Source organism: Gasterosteus aculeatus, chromosome 17 (assembly GCF_964276395.1).
Source record: "Gasterosteus aculeatus chromosome 17, fGasAcu3.hap1.1, whole genome shotgun sequence".
Taxonomy (NCBI): Eukaryota; Metazoa; Chordata; class Actinopteri; order Perciformes; family Gasterosteidae; genus Gasterosteus; species Gasterosteus aculeatus.
In genome coordinates, this window is record NC_135705.1 from 3,213,864 (window position 1) to 3,235,991 (window position 22,128).

Consider the following 22,128-nt stretch of genomic DNA (forward strand, 5'->3'; position numbering starts at 1 on the left):
CTTTCACAAGAATAACTTACACACACACACACACACACACACACACACACACAACGAACTGTCTCACTTCTTCTCCCTCAAACTCCTCCAGCGTTAACGCCTCAGTTGTTTTCATTTGGCTGATGTAGCCTAGCAACACTAATTTAAATTTATTTGGATAAAGAGGACATCGCTCTGTGGGGATAATCTCATTCACACACTAGTGGCTTCAGACGCATTTGTAAAGATGACTGTTGTCCCAAATGATTAACACAACATGTGTTAGCAAAGTGTGGTTCTTAGAAATATTGTTGCAATTTTGTGAATACTATTGTGCTTTGAAGGTCAAATGTTTTAAATTTAAATGTTAGTTATTGTGCTGAAAATTATGTAATGAATGGTGAAATTGTTTTAGTGGTAAGCTGTAATTGTTTCTGTAATTATTAACACAGTTTTTCACCAATTTACTCGTGAAGTAATTGGAATTTACTTTTACTATTTGTTTCAAACTTTAATTTCTGTATTTTTTATGTTATGTCTTAAATGTGGATGTAACCTGCAATTAGCTTTTATTTCTTTTTACAAATGTAATTTTAACTGGCTCAGCTGTGCTGACCAGACTGTTAAATGATCCCTCTATTCATACCACAGATTCTACCAAAAATGTTGAATTAATTAAATTGAATTAATTAAATATGGGTTTATAACCAATGGCCATCAGGTCCAGTCATGTCGCGTTGCCCTTCCGAACTCCGCGGCTGTATCTTTAAAATGTCTTCAAGGTTCATCGAGCTCGATGGGACTTTCTGCTACAGTCAAGTGCACCCAGCGTGAGTGATCAGACCTCTTCATGTTACTGAATCATGCAATGTTCAACCTCTCAGACCGCTTTCTCTGGGAAAGCGGCATTCCCCGTCTAATCTCAAGGAAGGGCGGTGCGCTGGGAAAGAAGGAGGAAAAGAGGTGACAAGAGCCGAACCGTGAGGCTAATGCAATCTGAAATGGCCTCTAATGCCCCGCTTCCAAATTGGAAAAATTGACCTTCCTCGTAAAGGTGACACAAGCCTGCACTCCGAGACGTTTCAGGGGCTAAGTAGAGGTTTTTGGAGCAAGCTGCAGCCGACCCTGGAGGCCAAGCAAATATTTCATGAGTAATTTAATATCTGGAACATGAGAGTGCGCTCCTTTTCAGGATGCTGGCCCGGATAGAGACAGCGATCCGGGGAGAAGGAGCGGAGGAGAGGCGAGAGGGTCGACCAATGAGTAGCACCGCACTTCAACTCCCCTCCCAGGGTGCTGGAGTGATCCTCCCGGCACTACTGCACCACCTTTAAAAGCCCATCACGCTCAGCACGCTCCTGCAGGCCCCCCTAATGGAAGACACATCGGCATCTACAGTTCATTAACACGAGAAGCAATGAGGTACATGCCGTCCGAAAGATGAAAAGTCAGAATCACGAGGTAAGCTAAGAAGGTCAAATACTCGCAGTTTGATGAGTAATGCAAACATAAATGATATGCATGAAAGCAGACCGTAGATACACACACGTATAAAGCTGGGAGGGTAATGAATTTACTGATTCACACAAAAGGGTCGGGGTGTTCACACCAGGACACACAAACACACCAAATTCATGCATTATTGAGAGGAAGGAGGTCCCAGGACGCAGCGAGGAAACGCAGTTTCAGACATGACAGCAGTCTGTAATCCAGCGGGACGTTTTTCCGCTGTGTGTAACATATGTGACGCTTTGATGTAAGTGAGAAAAACTATCACGTAGAATTCCACCTCGAGCCCGATTATTAACATTTATCGAACATCGGTGCCTGTTGTTGGATTCATGGAAACTCTCCCTGTATAACATAACAATATTTATATATATAATAAGGTGGTATGAATTATAATGTGTGTATTGTTGCAATAATTGCTATCAAAATATAGTAAAAACCCAGTCATGAGAGCCTTTGTGTGATTTTTAACATCTTCTTTGCTACAGCAGCAGATGCTACGATGGGATTTCCCACGTTAGCGCCATAAGTGGCTCCCCAGTCGGCGACTCTCCCACGCATGAAGTCGGCGAATCTGCCGACACTGAGATCGATCGCTGTCAACGCGCTGCCATTCCTTGACCCCCCTCCCACCCCCCACCCCCCCGGGGGGACGCGATGGGCCTCCTTGGCTCTGAGTGAGGACCTGCAGACGAGGGACCAGCAGCCTCTGGTGTGATGCAGGAGACGGGAGGGGAGTGTGAGAGGATCTGCAGGTCTTCATGTCCTCACCTGTCACTTCTCAGTCCCAGGTGCCTCCTGATGTGAGTGTGCACGGTGACGCGGTTGTTTGTGAGTTCATATTCAAGCGTGTGGTGAGAATATTTCACAGTGTATTTATGCGTCAGTATTATTTACCGTATCGGTTGATATATACTTATCTGAGGTTTAGTGTGTGATTTAGTTAAATTAGCAAGCTGGGATATAAGGGAGACAGAAAATGTCATTTCAAAGGATGAACATAGTAATATAATTTTTCACCTAAAATTAACAAATTTAAAGAAAAGAAATACACATCATTGTTTCACTTATCTGCCATACAAAAGTGACCAGATGCAAAAATAACCGTCCACGGTGAAGAGCTGGTGCCTCCGCAGCCTCGACCCTCACCATAAGCCCCCGGCTGGCTGGATCGGGAGAGTCACGCGGGGGTCATGTAGAGTTTGCCCCCCCTTGAACTCTGCGATGTTAGCTGAAGCATGGAGGCTTCGACGCTCCCGGCCCCTGCAGGGCCCGCTGCCTGCTGAATCTGTGTCAAACTGCATGAACCCGACGCATCTTCTGCGCAGGGGACCGAGCAACGAGGGGCGTCCGCTGACGCGGCGGGTCGATGGGAGAGAATAACGGAGCTGTGGGGATCGCAATCGAGTGTGAAAAGTGTGAAAGCGCAGGGTGACATTGGGGGGGAGGGGAGGGGGGGGGTCATTGGGGGGTCATTTGGACTGACACTGAACGAAGTCCACGTGAGGGAATTTAAGGATGTGAGGATCAACGCCACGTCCTGCAGCTCCACACAGCGTTTGCTCTTCAGTTACTGCAAATTTCCTGAAACTTCCCCCATTTTTAACTATTTGAACAGCTTGTGCAGCGAAGATCTGTGGTTCCCAACATGGGGGTCAGGACCCCCACATGGGTCGCAAAATAAATCAGAGGGGTCACAAGACAAGTGACAGGATAAGTTAAAGGAAGAGTGTGTTACATTTAGGGGGATTAATTAGCAGAATAATAAAATGTTTTAATCGGTGTATAATGACCTAAAACTAAAAATTGTAGAATATTCAGAGTGATTTCATTATTTAAACTTCCCACAGAGGTTTTTAAATAAATAAGATTAGTATCCACGGAGATTTAACTTGATGACTTGGTCATTGTAAAAACGATATAATATATATATATATATATATATATATATATATATATAAGAAATAAATTATTTGAAACCTTTTATGTATTTGATTGTTTTTTAAATTCTATTGAATTTTTATAAGCAATTTTTTGGTCATATAGAAAAGCAGAGTATTAATAAAAGGTGAGGGCTGAGCTGAGTTAATACACTAAGTTAAAATGTCTTCTCTGAGAAATGAAATGATGTGTAAAACAAGGTTGAACATGAAGGTCTTACACTACCTGAAGAAAGTGACTTAAGGAGACAAAGACGTTTGATATTTGTTTCTGGTTGAAATGTATAATATCTTAATGTTAAGTAAAAACAGGTGTGCTTTAAAACGACAAATATTGTAAAAAGTGAGCTACATGCTACATTCAGACAGTATGGGAAAATAGTTTCAGTAAGCAAAAAAACACATTGTGATAATTTCCATCTTTATACATATGTCGCCCTAATGAAGCTTCCAGTAATACTAAAAAACGTTTATTAGCACGAAAATTAATGCAGAGAATTTTACAAACCATATGTATGTAAACATGCATTACGGATGCATTGCACCCGACAGTTTTTTCCCCCGTGCAGTGACATCCCGTGAAATGCACATCGACCCTCCGGTTAGATATTTCCACTCTTATAGTAAACCACACACACATTCACTGCTCAAACACACATGCACACATTCTCAATCTGTTTTGTGGTTTGCACAAGTGACACTGAGGGCACTTTGCTGACCTACATAGATGTTTGAGTCGCTCTTAGTGGGAACGCTGCGTCCAGATGCCCTCCTCTGTGCTCCGGAGTGAAAATAGGTCAGAGGTCACCACGGAAAAGGAGGATTCACACAAATCAGCGACCGGCTGCGCGGAGCAGAACAAAGATAATGGCTGATTATTCATGCCGCACTCGCGCTGCGTCGGGCCGCCTCTTGTCCGCGGACGCATGTGTGCGAGACTTGCCACCCGCTCGCCAGAGAGCGGTGGAGAGGACGGGGACTCTCGGGCCTTTAGAAAATCAGTGCTTGGTCTGAGGGTCTGACGTCGAGTGGCTTCTGAAGGTCTTAAGACGGAGCCATTGTGGTGAAGCGTTACTACGTGACACCACGGCCGAGGTCAGGGCCACCTCAGTCGAGTGCAAGTCTATTCAGAGAACGAGTGCGCTTAAAAGGCCGCGTCTCAAATCACTCTCTGTTTACAAGTACGTGTCCGACGTTCCAGCCAAATTTTACGTTTGCGCCTTCCGACCAAATTTAAACAAAAAACACTACTTCTTTGGCATGTACACACACGCACAACTGAACCAGCAGTGCAGCTTTCTTGCAAAGGCATTTTAAAAAGGGGGAAACGGGAAAGGTGGTTGGTGGTGATGCACTCAGCTGTGTTACCACCAGCGGCCCCTACCGGCCGGGGGGGGGGGGGGGGGGGCAGCTGAGTGCAGTGCATGGGCGACGGCTCAGCAGGCCGCCATTGTCCGCCTGAAACAGTTTTGCAGAGAAAGTGTTAGTCCATGAAGGAGAGGTCCTTGACCATAAAACCGGGCCAGCGTGTCCTGCAGTCCGCTGCAGCCGAACGTCAGATCAGCCGTGGACGGACACAGAGTCGCTGCGTCACTCACAGGCAACACGAGAGCAACCACATCGTTCTCCTGGCAGAGATAGCGATAGAAGTTACACGAGGTGAACATTTTATTTCATATTGTGAAATGAATTTTTAGCAGTTGTCGGGACACCCCGCCCGGCAACGAGCACTTTATTGTGCTAAAGACAACTTCAGGGCGCAATGTGTTTCTAATAGGGAGAGAGCGCGCGGTCCATCTGCAGGAGCTCCGTTTCTAGGAACCCAACGGTTCACGGCCGAGAACATGACGTTACATTTCAAGTCGAATCAGCATCCGACTATCGAAAAAGGGGAAGAAGACCCCCACCAGTCTGCCTGTGGCTTTAAAGAAAAGAAAACATCTTGTTCGTCATGTCACACGATGATCAATAGATTCATTGTAGTACTGTTGTTTTGGAACTCACCTGGTCCGAGTCACTATTTAGCCCGGCTTTGAACCTTCAAGGCTGGTTAGCTACAATTGAAGCGTGAGCGTTCTGGCAACTGGCACCGGTTAATTCCCCACTTTTCCCTCTCCAATGCTCCTGACACGCTGGCAGGCAGCACAGCAGTTCGTTGCCATCCGCAGAACATCACAGGCCGAGACGCCGCCCCCCCCCCAAGGTCCCGACTTGATTGCAATTTTGTACCAGAGATGGAAAGTCTTGTGGGTTTTGTGTTGGTGGCAACCGCTGGGAAGACTGCAAACAAACAGCGCAACAAACAAAACAAAAAAACAAGCCTGTGGAGGCAGAGAAGCAACACAAGCCACTTATTATCCTCCCCAACAGACAGTGCACGGCCTCATTATAGTGCCTCCCCCATGCGTTCTGTCACATGGTATTCAATCACTCGCTCCCTTCGCAGGTATTGAGCCTCTTGACACTCCTCTGAGAGATGCTCTGTTGTGGTCTGTGAGGAAGTGGAGCACTGTTGCCACCTAGTGGAGAACACACGTCACCACACGGAAAGATTTTATCGGCCTCTTCGTTAAAGTTTCAGCGATGTGACACTCGGTGGCTTCTTAATGAGCTTCTCGCTTCATTAACGGGATTCTGTCAGAACACGTCACTCTGTGGTTCATCTGGTTTGACACGATGATCTGATGATGACCTCGGCCTCGTTGAGATAGACGTCTTTTACTCAATACATTACTATACATTAGCCTGCTATATAAATCACAAGAAACCACTGGCCTTGAGCATTCAGCATGTTTGTCCCTAGTGTAATGGTAGTCATTTTAATGATTTCCACACGCAAAGTGCTTGAGAAAAAAAATATATATAAAAAATATATATTTTTTAAAATATATATATATATATTTTTTTAATAAATGATAATTAAGTTAGAAAAGTAATAACTCAACAACAGCTTTAAACGAGATGTAACTTCATTGGTTTGTGCGCTACGTATAAAACCGGTTTGTGGATTACATCGCAAAGGGAACATATTTAACTGGGATTTAATGACGTCATGATTGAGTGAGCGACAATAAATAAACTTGAGAGCGGGACAGAGATTCAATGCAACATATCACGTTACCATGACAACGTCAGAAACAGCATGTACAATCTGGGGTATTATTTTCTATATACTTTTTATTCCCGGATCTGAACGTCTTGAAGGCTCCTTCACAGGATGCGAAGTAATTTAAAATAATCCACTCACTTGTTTTTTGACAAATCTGCTTCCATGACAAAATGAATGAATTTCTGCTTCCATTCCTCTGATTTGTTTTTGTGTTCCTTCTATAATCCCCAATGTTTCAGAGTAAATGTAATATTCCAGGCTGAACACGCACGTGCCGTCATTTTAGTTTATTTTGAGATCGGAATCAAACTTCTTTGTGTTACATAATCAATGACCTTTTTTTTTTTACCAGTTAAAGGTTAGAATGAAAATTATTTCTAAAAAGTATCCTGATGGCATAAACTATTGATGTAATCAAGACACGGAAAGGATCTGCGTGCACAATAAGAACCCAAATCAATCAATTAGCTCTTTGAGTAATCTTCTCCGTCTGACTTTCCCTTTGAAGCGCATCAAGAAACCGCATCATTCAAGCTTCCTCACTTCAGTCATCTTCTCAAACCTTTTAGACAAACAAACACGGTATGATTACAACAGGACCATCCGATGGCAGTAAGATTTGACTTTAATTAACATGTCCTCTTAAAGCGCCACACAAACAACGCCGTAGTTTCCACATTGTCCACTGGAGGGCGGTGTAACCTCTGTGTGCCCGAGAAGCTCCAGACATGATGTTCTTCCAGCCTCCTCTGGGTGAAGGTGGGCAGCTGAGCAGTGAGCTCAAACTCTGCTGTTGTCTATAAAATAGCACTGCTATCATGTTACTCCTCGTAGTGGTGAAGACTAACTGACTTAAAGCAACACTGATTGTGCGGTGTGCGTTGTGTGTAAATGTATCGTGTCACATGTATAATCTGTAACATGTTAAGGTGGAGAATCTTATGTTGGATCATTAATGTGGACAGAAATCCCCTGTCCACCACTCCAAAGCTTTCTTAGCTCCGTAATGCTGCTGCTGCTGCAAAAAACAACTGATACGACTACACAAATTTGTTTTAATCATGTCCCGCTTACCAATGAATAAATACTTCTTTCTGTCCCGACAGGCTCCAATTGGCTCTGCGATGCCAAACACTTTGTGAACGATGGCCCCTGACTCACCGTACCCAAACATACACTTGAATGAATGAATAGAAGAAATGTGCTTGAATAAGCGATCATACACATTGCATTTAATACATTTAAAATGAATTAAGGGATCTTTTGGAGAAACATTTTTAAAAAGGTGGCAAAGGGGATAATTTGTAGGTCAATTTTTAATTCTTGAATTTACAAGTTGTTTCCCACTTTTTATTTATATAAAAGAATGTGTTAACTTTTCTGGCTGCTGTGTATACATATATATATATATATATATATATATATATATATATATATATATGTATACATATTGATAAGGATGGCAATCCGAGGGAAAGCATGAAAAACATGAGAGAAAATACAATAGTAAATACATATAGATATGAATATTCTCAAGTCCTTTTTGTCTTTGCTCAAAAAGATTTAGCGAGGTGAAGGAATCGTGCGCGTCTGATGTTGTAATGAATGAAGAAGCGAATGTCTCGTGTTTGATCAGAGGCCCATCGAGCGCTGCACCTTCCGACCCGAGCAAACAGCCACTCGCTCTCAAAATCAGCCGCCTACATATTTATTCACAAACGCCTCGGCCGCCCTTCTCCACGAGGACATGATTATTTTAAAATTGAACAGATCCAAAGTGTCTTCCTCCTTCGTGCCATCGCCGTCGTCACGGGCGACCGAGCCGCCTGGGCACTTATCTGTGTGCATCGGTTTCTATCTAAATGCTTATGAGCAACCGGTGGATGTTTTTCCCATGTTCCTGATCTCCACCAAACGAGAACATTGGTCAGGCGTCGTCAGAGAGAGAGAGACAGAGAATGAGAGAGAGAGAGAGAGAGAGAGAGGGGTCTGGTTCCAGCGCCTTTTTAGATTCACCTCCTTCTGGTTGTTGTGCAGTGTGTTCCAAGTAAAACGACTCCAACAAATGTGCTTCTTAGAAGCAGGGCGAGCGGCGGCGTAGAGACATCCTCGAAAGGCCCCAGTGGACGCTGCTATCAAAGGCCCCAGTGACCACAGACAAAGCCCGCCATTAAGCGTACACACATGTGCGTTACGGCAGCCATGTGCGGGGTCACATCAGAGTTTGATTTATGTGTCCACCAACGCGTTCTCTGTATTTATGCCCATTTTCTAGGAAGTTTAATGTCACTTTTTATTCTATTTTATTCTTTTGATAGCACCAATCATCAAGACAAATGCCTCTATGTGTTACATATGTGGCATTAAGGGGCTCCTGATTCTGAGCAACCGTCATGATTGACAGGATGTTGTCGTTTTTTTCTGTTAGTTGGTTTTTATATTTTATATTTCTATATAACATCTTCTAACTCAAGACACATAACCTCATTAATGGGCCGTGTGCTATTTCAGCAACAGTTGCCTTTTTCTTTGTCGTCCTTAAACTCAGGCCATGAAATGTGAACACACACACACACACACAAACACACACTGAGCGAGCACTCACGTCTGTGCCGTGGCAGATGTGTCCATTGGCTGGGGTGGTTAATCCAGAACGCTGGGCTGGACACAAGCAGGATTTGCCATAACCATGATACCGACATCTGTCGGGATCCTCCTTCCAGCTCCCAAACGCAGACGGAGCAAAGCGGAATATTCGTTGTCTTTTATCGTCCTGATATAAAAAAGGAGGAGCTGCCAATAGATCGGGAGGCTGAGGTAAGTGTCTGAGGAGGGAACCGCTGCGTTGCAGGACGCTCCGCGGCCTTGAAAAGAGGCGCTTGGTTCAGGGCGGCTTATGTAACGGGTTTTTTCCTCAGCCTTGATGCCTTTGAGGCCGCTCACAAATGTTCTGCTTTTTCTTGTAAACTATGAAACACAAACGCGTACAGATGGGAGGTGATCGTACGTGAGAGCTGTGAGACTATCAGCAGTTTGCTTACCGTGTCTATTTCAGCAGGTTTATCGGCTCGAGTGCAGCAAACGCATGTTTCAATTTCTAAATTCAATCTCTCCCTCTTGTGACTGGAGGTTATTAAGTGACAGGGTAATTACAAACATGTTAAATAGTATAATTTTTCATCATGATATACCCCTTATCAGATTAGCTCACTTTACAGATCATTTTTAATTCAGTTAAGGCTTTTAACTGCGTAATTAAATCCGGGGGAAATGTGTGAGTGAAGGTGCATTCTGCTAAACTCAAAAGGTTTAGATGACGACAGGTATTCATATCGGGATCACTCACACAATCTTTGCAGCATGCAGATGATGATTAAATGGTATGCAATTAAATAGATCTGCTCGTTAATATAATCAATCGGAAGAGATTGTGATTTTAAATCTAATGCCCGGGGAAGTTGAATTGGAATGATGGGAATCTGGGCCTCTGATGCAAACAGAAGAGAAAGTAGCTCAAGAACACAGAAAGGCAAATTAAGTGTTATTTCATCTTTTATAATTAAAACAATTGGCAAACAATGGCTGCCGAAGAGGCAGAATGCATTAGTATCAGTATATTATATTAGGCATAATAACAAGGCAGTCTGATGTTTTCATTACCTGAGATTAATGATGAATTAGCCGTTGTGTTGATTTATGAAAAATGAATAAAATTTCACAGGGAAAATACAATAAACAACAAACCAGAGAGCGTAAATTCTCTTCAAACAAGCAGCAAAATCCTCAAGGCCGGTTTATATTTCCTTTATACCCAAGCAACTTTTTTCTGAGATGAAAGCACAGAGGACGTTTCACTCCATCCAACAAAAGAAGAAAATAAGATTCTATAATGCACCAAATGTAATCTGTGTCTCTCCTTTTAGACCTTCACATTTTGCATAGATTTTCAATGTATAACTTGATATACATGTAGAACCGATTTGTCGACTCTGACCTTTCTCTGACCTTCTACACTTCTCTCATCCCGAGAGTTTTAAAGACCGACCTCTGCAAAAAGCCCTAAAATAAAGGAGCTTCATTAAATTAAAAACCCCAAATCTGCCTTTAATGGAAAAACTAACTTTGTGCTACATGAACTTTCCGTCGTCACACTTGAACAACAACCACAGTCTTGAACCTTCATTGCAACATAGTTTTAATATGAAATACATTAACCTGTTACAGCAGACAACCCCCAAGGTGCTTCCATCCGTCAGCACCAGACGAGGCTCCGTACGAATGAAGTCCATTAAGAAGATTTTAATTATTATATCCCTGTAAAGGAACAACACCAAGAATCGCAATCACCAAATTATGTGAAACACCATTTCTGAATGCGCTGTTTAACATCGACATTAAGGTTCATTTAAAAAAGCCGCGTGCGACGTGAGGTAACATCCTGTTTACTGTTGTAGTCGCTCGGCCTGCGGTTCCGCTGATAATGTACACAACAAGGCCGAAGAGAACAAACAGCGCACAACTGGACGTTTCGGATGAAGAAAGAAATAAGTTGCAACCATATAAAATGGAAGTTGAAGGAAAGAAGCTTCTTTTTATGGTGCAATCAAAGAGTAAAAGGGGGGAAACAGGCACGCGTTGCTGCGGCGACAGGCCTGTGGAGCGAAGCCATCACGCCGTGACGAGAAGAAAACGTTTCCCAGTTCTTTTCAAAAATCAAAAAAGTGTGGAGGATGAGGCGTCGGCTTCCCGTCGCTTCCGCCTCCTCCTGCTCCGCTTCCACGCCTTCTGTACAGAGAGCGGTGTCCCCACACGCATGAAGGACACATTTCTATGAAAATGAACCTGTCGTCTCAGAGTAATGGTTCAAAAAGAAGCAAATCAGCGAAATGAAATGGAAGAAATAACTCAAATTGGGTTTATCTTTCTTTTTTTGTGTCACGCTGCAGCAAAACCATGGGGAAGGCGGGGAGTAAAGTCCCGCGAGAGGTCCCAGTGGACGGGGTTCAAGCCCAGGTGAACCACCTCACACACACACACACACACACACACAACTCATGCCTGCAAACACGGACACACAAACACACAAGCACCTGCAACCAGCAACTCTCACTGAGGATTCACAGGAAGTGTGCGTTCGACTGAACACATTAAACTGCTGTGTGTGCGTTCCTGTGAGTGTGTGTGTGTGTGTGTGTGTGTGTGTGTGTGTGTGTGTGTCCTGACCGGTCCAGCTGTTGTGCTCTCCATCCATCACATGTTATGCAACCATGATAATCCGCCGCTGGCTTTCACACTTAATTTTCCCACATCGCATCATGATAGCTATAATCATCAAAATGTATTTCAGACCGTTAAAATCTTCAGAATCGTCTTTGTGTGTGTGTGTGTGTGTGTGTGTGTGTGTGTGTGTGTGTGTGTGTGTGCTTGCATGCACACACACACACACACACACACAAAGGATGAAAGCACACAGAAATGTGTGCTTTCATTCTGTTACACGTCCTCCCTAAAAACACATATAGTAACAAGGAATATACAAAAGAGTATTTCTGTTGTGTGATTGAATAATCCAAAGTACATACATCTCTATATGAGAACACAACAGGGACTCAGAGAGACGTTCGGAGGTTATCGTGACCAGTAGAAGTAAATCAAATGAAAAACATCAGGTTAAATATCATCATTCAATGAAACAACAGTCGGATACAAACCAGCTTTATTATTTGCGGTGCTTTTTTATCTACATTTCGGGCCTTTCAGGGGACTTGTATGAGTCTCAGCTGTCAATTAAACACGTCACAGTCCAGCACGCCCCCCCCCCCCCCCCCCCCCCCCCCCCCCCCACCCCCTCTCGGACTCTTGTGTTTGAGTGCAGTCTGTTCGGTGGGCGAGTAAACAAGTTGTTTACAGCAGTGCGTCTCATCCTCGGTCATTATCCAAAATACCCTCAACATCCCAAACTCCCGGTTGATCCCCACTCGCCCCAAGTGATCGTAATTCCCGGCTCACGCTGCGGCTAAAAGGCACGACGTATCGCGGCCCCATTTGCGCCTCGTGCTGCCCGCGCCATCTTTGTCGTTGGGCCGCCCCAGCGGGCTCGAGGGGGGAGGGATGGGGGGGGGGGATGGGGCAGAGGGGGGGTTGCTGGGCTGAAGTGAATTGATTCACAGGGATTAGGGATTATGACTTCCCCGGGCGCTTTGGTGGAGTAAATCTGGGGGGGGGGGGGGGGGATTATGATGTCAACGGCCTGCGGCTGCAGGAGAAGAAATTGAATCGCGAAGGGGGGACGAGATCGCCAATGGCCCGAGGATTACAGAGGAGACGGCGGTAGATGAGAAATGGGAGCGCGGCGGGGAAACCTTCCCGGGACGCCGCGTGCCGCCTTCGGGCTGCAGGGATCGTTTACAGTTGTAGAACAAACGCTTAGTGTGCTCAGTGAGCGGTAAGAAGATTCCCGTGTCGCTGGTAATCCGCTCCTTCCTGCCCAGGTGGTGAGTAACAATAAGTGCAACGGGGGACAAGGAGATTTATTTATTCTTTTGTTTTTTAATACTTGAATCAACAGCAAACCACACGCTTCTAACCCCCCCCTGTGGTGTGTTGCTGTGCGTTTTTGTGTGCATGTTTGTTTGTGTTCAAGCCAACTCCCACTGAGGCCGCTCCTGCCGCCGTTAAATTCGAAGGGCTCACCAAAACCAACAAGATGAAGGTGAAATGGACCCAGCTGGGTTTGGTGTTCTTCCTCGCTCTGTCGCTGGTCATGACGGGATGCTTCTTCTGGCAATATCAGCTGCCGAAACTTTTGCCAGGTGAGCGTGAAGGCTTTTGGTGACGGGTGTTGGACCAACAATCGTTGAGCTGTGTGAAGACACACTCATGAAGACTATTTTGTAATCAGGACACAGTTATTCTTATTTTGTTCTGTAAAACCTGAAACACGTCGACATCCGATGAGTCTTCCTTATCAATGACATCCAACCCTGAATCATCGCCGTTAGCCGGGAGCTAAAACTGCGGATGCTCCTTTTAGTCTGATCCGACGCAACGTTCACAACCAAGAGATCTTTCTCTCTTAATTAAGGGGATGTACGTAGATCAATCAATGAAACCATCTCCTTTTCTAAAGATCTGCACGTGTTAGTTTAAAAAAGACGGCTCACGTGTGAAAAATGGTGATTGTTGCAGATTGAAGTATTCTGTCCAAGGACTCACTCTAAATCTAATGCTTACTACCATTTGTACTCTTGTGGCATTTTGATTGTAACCACCTTTCTAAATAGAGGGTTGTTTTTTATAAAAATAAAACTGCAATTGGACTCAACTTGGCAATTGATTTTAAAAGCTTTTGGAAAATGAACAATACAGAACAGATGAGCGTAGCCCAATAAATGCAGACATTTAAACCAGTAAAAAACAGTCTAAAGATGACTCTCAGTGAGGGCCTCATCTTGTGAAATAGTTTTTTTTTAAATTGGGCAAAAAGCTGGCAGGAATATTCTTGCTTTATTGTTGCAAATGGTCCTCATCTGTGGACGGACAAGCTTTACCCGAGTCAGTCAGAGATTGTAATTAAAAGCAAATTACTTACACGGCGTGACCCTGACGGATTGCAACTGGAACTGCTTTGAGAATTACGGGTTGATTGTTTTCTTCTTAACCAAAGGTTTTTAGTCCACAAAATATTTTTCAGGTTTATAATCTCGATATATAGATGTAAATGAGTAAAGTAAACGTGAGGTGATATTATTCATGGGAAATGCACAGCTCCAGAGACAGCAGTTCTCTAAATACGAATCATGCTCTGAAGCCACAACGAAACATGTGGATACGTCCTGTTGTTCATCCACAGTCCACAGTGGCAACAGGCAGCGTCCATCATATCTTCTAAATCTCATCCTGTGAGATCCACAGGGGATCATCAGGAAGCAGAGAGAATTAATGAAGCCCCCAACCCTGCCAATTATTCTGCGCTGCACTGGTCTTTGTGCCGCCAATACATTATTCTATCAAATATCAAGTGGGAATTTCACTGGCCTCTCCCCATCTTGCCTTCTCTTTTCTCATTTCCTGCCAGACGAAGGGATGGGTCGAAATGCCAATGCAGAGATGATGTGTCCTCGCCACCCGGAGCCGCTGCAGCTGGAGCACCCTATCCCCGGCCTGAAAGAGGCCCTGGAGAAGGTGAGGTCCAGGTCTCATGTCACCACAGCGGACAATACGGTGCAGTGAATGCGAGGTCTTCAAGTTTGCCGCCGCTGTTGTGGAAACGTCCATTAAAACTAAAATGGTATTTCTCTCACGACCGCACGAGTCGCAGGGAATGTGCAGGCAGGCCGACCGCGGTAATCCTTCACGCCAAAGGCCGTTGCAGTTGACAGAAGGAGATTAAGGAAGTAGTGTATGAAAAGCGAGGCACACGGAGCAGCAATGTTCCCAGTTTATCATCCACGTGTACGATCACGATGACACCTCAGCGGCAAACAATAAGAGAAGCTTAGAACAAGGAGCTGTGGGTGCAGGTCGAGGGCGCGAATGTGTGCAGTGAAGAAACAGGTGAAGAAAGTCTGGATTTTTGGACTGCGAGGCGCCTTTTGTAAATCAATACGTGCAGGCTTCAACACGTCAAAGCATCGAGCAACCGACACGTGGCTCCATGTGTCACACCACTGAAGAACCGTCACTCCTGCAGGACGAAGCTTTGTCAGATACATAAAAGCAGAAATATCACAACATCAGATCATACGTTTAAAATCCCACTCGGTAAAAACCACAGGAATATTATCTGAATGAAGTTTACTTAATGCATTAAAAGTCAAAGTCACGTGACTGATGTTGATGGATTGTCAATTCCTAATAGGGATATTTTTTTTGGTCGAGCTGAAGCTAATTTCAAGTATTGTTTCCATACAGTTTTGCTTTTTTCATTCAGGTCGTGTCCCCATAAAAGACTCACAAGATAAAGTTTTGTATCAGCTCTTCTCTAATTTGAAAAATTATCTAAATTAAATCATCTGAGTGGACTGGAGACTCCATGGAACTGCTAAGAACCCCTCTGAGACGCGCCGTAAACTCCACAATTATTGGAAGAAGCCAGAACGTAAAACAGTGGGGAAGAGTTGCTGATGGAGCATGTGGTGTATTCGGCTGGTGTAGTTGTTGTAGACTAGAGGAGAGTAAAATGTCAATGCCGCAAGGTGTTATAGTTTTCCCTCATTGTTTTCTCAAAGGGGGTCCTACGATGCTCTCGGTAATCAAGAACATGCAAATGCATTCAAGTTGCATTGATATCCAGTGGAACTTCATTATTACATTTTCATTCTTATAACATGCATCCTAAACACGTGGCAACAGTCCATTAGCTTAGCTTAGCTTAGTTTAGCTCCAAGAGAGAGGCAGAGCGGGCCTGTCTTCCTGCAGGTGTTCTTCACAAACTTCCATCATCTTCATCTAAAGGCGAGACCTTTTTCTGAAAGTCCTCCCGTGGTGCTGCGCCCCCTACAGGTGGACCTGGTGCTTCGGCAGAGCGTCAATCCCATCAGCCTCCCCTCTCTGTCGGCCATCGTGATCCTAAACGACACCGTTCTGTGGACCGGCAACTTCGGAAAAAGGAACGGCAGCGACCCCCTCTCGGGACCCCCGAACGAGTACACGATTTACAGGTGAGCGATGAAACCAAGTCCCAAAAATACTAACATCAAAAGGCACGTTAACTGTTTTCTATTCCTAATCAGTTTTTTTTTGTTGCATAGAATAATAATAATGAATTTAAATCTCTCAGCACATGTATTTCCCCATTTGGTGTCACATCACAAGGCCCTTTACGTTTAGTTCTGAAGAAATTAATAAAAAGCATGATGTGGCGCTCCTTCCGCTGTTACTGCTCATTCTCTCTTACATTTTGTATTAGTGGGTTTTCATTATGGGATGAGCATCATTACATCAGTTGAATTCATCGTAAAGGGCCACATAAGCCCGGGACATACATCCGCATGGAAGCTCCTGGCTGATGGAGTTTGCAGAATGACGTAGATCCTTTTCTCCTGCATGTCTGGTGATTACTCTAAAAAAGCCACTAGTGTGCTGCAGCGCAGGAAGGAAATGCGACACAACAATCCGCCTTCCAAGGGAAGAAAGCTGGCAGCATCACACAGATTGACCAGTTTTTCACTAGTTGGATTGAAATAATGCTGCCGGGCGACAGCCGACACGCTACAACCAGTCTGAATGAAATCCATATGCTCCTTAAGTGGAGCTCTCTGATAAGAGATAAGCGTAATCCCAATGCTAGAAATATGGGTAGTTTTAACAGATTTCGATCGGATCTCTGTAGCAAAACCGCAGTTTTTTATTTTTTTAACATTTCGATGAGGATCTCAGTTCCTGTAGGTTATCACAATTCTGGCGCGATCAAGAGACATAAAAGTGGATAAGCTGCGCACAGGGATTAACAGCTGCAGCTGTGACGCTGGCCGACTGTCACACCATGAAACGCTGACACTTGATGTTGCATTCCCATAAAGTTGAAGGCTTTGGTAAAAACGGATTGCGGCAAATTGATGCGGCAGAGGCCCGAGACGTAGCGACTTTTAGTACCTGAGCCGAGAGACTGCGATTCTGGCTTTTATCAGAAGAAATCTTCAAACTCATTGGCATGAAAAGCGTGATGACCTGCTAAAGGGGTTATTATCTTAGATTGTAGAAATTTCCGTCGGAGCAGCAGGAGATTAACCAGCGTGTTCCCTCGCTGAGTGGTACTTAAGTGCCTTCGGATGTTCTGACTCTGACTCTTTCACTACTGCAGCATGCAGACGAGGAAAGGAGGATTAAATTTCTCCAAAATGAGTTGCCTCAAAACCTGTGCGCACATTGATTTGACTGTTTCCAGAGACTCTCCTCTCTCTTTTGCACTCTTTTTACTCTTTTTCTTTTTAATCAGCGGCCTTTAGTGGCCGTATGACGGGAACAAAGGAGGGATGGACGATGGAAAAGTGAAATGAACTCGTGACTTTAACAGAGATGACAGGTGCTTTTGTCTCTCGTGAAAAAAAAAGTCAACATTGAGATATTGTCACATAAGATGGCTTTCCATGTAAAGAAGTTAACTTAGGTCACATAAATAACCAGTAGAATTAACATCAACACGACACCCTTGGGCCATTGAAATATTTGACTTAAAATTGGCTTATGTGGTTCACATTTAACATATTTAAAAATATTTACAGTTATCTTATTAACAATACCGAAGTAAGTTTATTTATTAAAGCCAAATCTTTAAAAAAAAGGATTATTATAATATAAGGACTCTTTAAAATAATAATATACCGTAGCTTATTTTGATGTAATATGTTGATTCGTGAGCTTTTACGTTTTCTGCAGTTTCTTTCTTTTGCACTATATTTCATGAGCTGTCACGGACCGAACAGCATACGCGTCTCCAAACCTTTGACCGGTACTGTGAGAGTTTGTACAGGTTGTCACCATGGCAACATCATCGTATTGAGACCTGAAAGCCCGCGATTAACACCATGAACTCAGAGGCATTTTCTTATAGACTCATTTTTTAAAACACTCATGAGGTATTTTCTGTCTGATAAAAAATACAAAAAAAAATCACACTGCTCTGCTCTTCTGTCCTTCAGAATCGCAAGCCTGTCAAAAATCTTCCCGACCTTGATGCTGTACAAACTGTGGGAGGACGGAAAGATCGGCTCCCTGGACGACCCCCTGGAGAAATATCTGGAGAACTTCACCATTAAAAACCCTCTGGGGAAGACGCGAGACTCTGAGCTGAAATACGTGACGGATGGCCTGATATTTCTGGACAGCGGCGAGGTTCAGGTCCGCTCGTCCTCCGTCACCCTGCGCAGGATGGCCAGCCAGCTGTCAGGTACAGTTTAGAGAGAGCAGCTTCAGGTGCAGGACGGCTGACTGCTGTGATGCGGTACATCTAATCCGAGACGCGGGCTGTGAGATCTACAGGTGGGGCAGTTAAACCCACGGGAGGGGGCCTGAATAACAAACACCTAATTAAAAGTATGAAGGTTTTCTCCGATCAGAATATGTTTTGAATGTCAACATTCAGCTCGAAGTTCCTTCTTATTTCTGAAGATTACACTTTTTACTTTGTAGTTATTGGTTTAATTGCTGGAACAACAAATCTAATAATTTGTTACTTATTCTGTTTTTATGCAACAAATGTGATGAGCTAAATATTTTAGCCAAAACCTCAAACATTTCTAACAAATCAGTAATTAGAGCATATTACCTGGGTGAGGTAGGTCATTATTGTTCTTTTTTTCTCATCTTCTGACATTTCATATTACACCAAACAATCACAAATTGTGCTTGGTTAAGAATATGAGCAACGACAGAGGTACGATCACAAAAAGATGCAAAATAAATATTGTAGTTATGTCAAGACTGTATTCAGTTTGTCATCACAAGTAAACCGTTACATCCTTAATGTCACAGCAAACCCTTCAACAATCATTTTGCATTAACAAACATCTAACATTCTACTCTCTGTGTGATGTGTTCAAATGAGGTAAACGCCTGATTCAACACCAACAGATCCCTTGTCATATTTGCTGCCTTATTTGGTTACTTAATGCCTTGCAGGCCTTCCCAGGAGACTCCGCGCTACGAGTCTGCTCTGGAAAGGAAAAACGCAAACGGCTATCAATCTGCTGCAAGATGACGTCCTTGTCGCAGACCCCGGCACAAAGTAAGATTTGTCCTGCTGAGTCGATTCGAGAATTCAAATGCAGGATTGATTGCATTTGCCTAAATGTGTTTCCTCACAGGCTATGTGCCCCTTCAAAGTGCTGCTATGCTGCGGAATGTTAAATACCAATTCAGATAACGCTGATTGCATTAAACAAATATGTGCTTTTTATGGTGTTTTCCCTACATTATGATAGTTTTTTCTTCTTTTCAGATGTCACTACAGCAACCTGGCCTTCTCGCTGCTGGCCCACGTGATGGCCGAGCGGGTGGCCGCCGTCGACTACCAGCGGTGGATCGCAGACAACATCCTGGACCGCCTGGGGATGGAGGACACCGGCTTCGACGTCACCCCGGGGCTCCAGGGCCAGATGGCCGTCGGCGTGTACTCCAACGGAAAGCCGGCCCCGCTCTACGACCTGGGCTGGTACCGGCCCTCGGGTCAGATGTTCTCCACGGCCGCCGACCTGGCCAAGCTCGCCATGGTGCTGCTGGGCGCGTACCACCGCAAGATGCTGGACCCGGACTCGTTGAAGATCATGCTGACCCCGCTCTTCAGGTGCGACAAGGACTACTTCGCCAACCGCACGGGCACGCCGTGGGAGGTGAACGAGCTCATGGGCTACGAGACGGTGCGAAAGGACGGCGATCTGGACGGCTACTCCGCCACCTTCTCCCTCATTCCCAGAATGAAGCTGGGCCTGGTGGTGCTCATGGCTGGCAGCCGGCCACAGGGCCAGGACTTGGTCGCCAAAGCCTACAACCACATCATACCAGCGATTGAAAAAGCCTTCAGGGAGGGCAATAAGGTCCTGTCCCCTCCACCAAACCCGGAACCTTACGTAGGCTTTTTCACTTACAGCAACATCACCTTCTACGAGATAAAAGTCGGGTCCGACGGAGTTCTCATCATGCAACAGTTTGGGCCGCAGATTGAGGAGCTCATTCCAGAGAAGTACAGGACAATAAAACTCAACTACCTGGTTGACCGGGTGTTCAGAGTGGTGTTCGAGAAAGAGTACCCCTGTGTTTTGCGAGTCGGGACGGCCTCGGTGTCCCTGGAAGCCCAAGATGGCCAACTGTTTAATTTCTACGCGTTTGACAGGCGCGGTTTGTCCCCCGGCTTTGACACGCCGGGACTGAACACGTACAACGTGGTCAGGATAGCACGCAAGCCGACCTTCTCCAGCTGAGCCGCAGCCCCGAGCCAACTGGCGGCAGCTTGAAAATGACCTAGTGAATATCGAAAGAACGTGCGATAAAGTCGGCGTCATTTAGGCAATCGAGGATTGATTGAGCATCGTGCTCTTAATTAACCTTCTGCAGAGAGAGGGACAGTAATATTTAAAATGTCTTGCACAGAAAATTAATGACTTTCTCTGCTAAATAAGGACTGTCCTTCATTTCGCCTCCCAACATTAACATTATGGTGATACGGTCCATGTGATTTTCCCGCCTTCAATTAAACCGATGTTACATTGTCTCGGTGTCTTCTGTCCTTGAGTTTTCTGAAAGAACGAATGCTCACAACTAGCTTGTGTAGTTGTTGTTTGTATAAATGTTTACCAAGATTTAATCTTCTATTGTTGGACCATGATTGCAGTTTCACCAAAGAATCAGCTAATACTTATTCATCATTAGTTGGTCATGGGGAAAATCTTTTTTTTTGTTGAATTATTTATGAACTTTTGGCAGATTGAATCAGGACTTTAATGCTGGACAGGAATATACAGGCAGTCCGCCACAGAAAGTAACAGCTGATTTTATGTGAAGCGGACACAAAGATGTCAAATGATATAGCAATCACAAAGGCAGAGAGGCCTTTTCTTGGCTGAGTGGCTCTGTTTGATCCCTAAAAACTTCAACTTGCCTCAAGCTCTAACACATAGAAAAATAACACACAGCTCTGACCGGTGCAGAAAGATGACAGAATCAAGTTTTAAAAAATAACCCGTAGGTTTTACTGCTCATAGTAGACTATGTGTCTGGATGAATGATGGAAAAGGCAAAGACAATGCAATGCAAAATTGCACCAGGTGCAGCGAGTAAATCGTAAAGAGTATAAATTTATTGCATCCTGCAGATGGATATTGAAACTGCCATTTAACAATTCAATGCTTTGTTGTCGAGGCCCACAGATTTTATTCCGATGGATGGTTTGAAGGAAAAATGCAGTCATTGGTCATGCAATATTGTGACAAGTAAACCCCTTAATGATTCTTTATTTTAAATAAATGTCAGAGGGGGCTGATGCAACCTTCCATACAGCAACAATCCCACACAGCACACTGAGCAATACAATCATTATGAGGAAGGATGCATATTAATGTCGTGAAGAGCGAGATGGGTATAAAATAAAACAACCGCTACGTGTTGACATTATCAATATATATTTATTTTAAATAAGGCATTGCACAATAGAACTTTTTCACATTGAACAAGGGCTGACCAATTAATGAAATGATGTGCACGATTGCATTACAAGTCTAATTTCACAAGTTCCACTGAATTACAGAGAAGAAGCAGTTGACCTTCTCGCTGGCCAGCAACATATCAACTTTCCATATACACAAAAAGACACAGTACAATGTGCATCATTTAGATGAGATTGTCCCACTTTCCTTCCGGATTCACCTTCTTAGGCACAGAGCATTCACAGAATAAGACAGCGGGTGAAATATGCAGGCACTGTTCCAACAATACTATTCAAAGCGACAAACAAACGCATCAAAAGTCCACATACGAGCTCTTTAATAACATGCAGGCTTAAAGGAACCGTTTAAAACTTTTGAGAAATGGCTTCACTTTCTTGCAGAGGCTTAAAGCAGAATATCAAAACCACTGGAGCTAGCAGACCGTTAGCTT

The 22,128-nt window shown here is 44.2% G+C and overlaps 1 protein-coding gene across 3 annotated transcripts in view; it reads left to right on the top strand.

The window, feature by feature from the left end:
• Positions 1 to 20,746, top strand: part of lactbl1b (lactamase, beta-like 1b) — a 31,834-nt gene extending 11,088 nt beyond the window's left edge. Inside the window, exons 2-10 of one of the 3 annotated variants that reach the window (XM_040204845.2) lie at positions 1,172 to 1,440; positions 1,977 to 2,291; positions 11,484 to 11,550; positions 13,181 to 13,349; positions 14,615 to 14,721; positions 16,042 to 16,199; positions 18,180 to 18,427; positions 19,159 to 19,264; positions 19,478 to 20,746. In XM_040204845.2, coding sequence (XP_040060779.1) covers positions 2,206 to 2,291; positions 11,484 to 11,550; positions 13,181 to 13,349; positions 14,615 to 14,721; positions 16,042 to 16,199; positions 18,180 to 18,427; positions 19,159 to 19,264; positions 19,478 to 20,456 — 1,920 coding nt within the window. In that variant the 5' untranslated portion in view covers positions 1,172 to 1,440; positions 1,977 to 2,205 and the 3' untranslated portion in view covers positions 20,457 to 20,746. Of the gene's footprint in view, positions 1 to 1,171; positions 1,441 to 1,976; positions 2,292 to 9,153; positions 9,355 to 11,483; positions 11,551 to 12,384; positions 13,032 to 13,180; positions 13,350 to 14,614; positions 14,722 to 16,041; positions 16,200 to 18,179; positions 18,428 to 19,158; positions 19,265 to 19,477 lie in introns of those variants that run through there. The other 2 variants (XM_040204846.2, XM_040204847.2) reach the window with 2 other exon arrangements.
• The last annotated feature ends 1,382 nt before the right edge of the window (positions 20,747 to 22,128 follow it).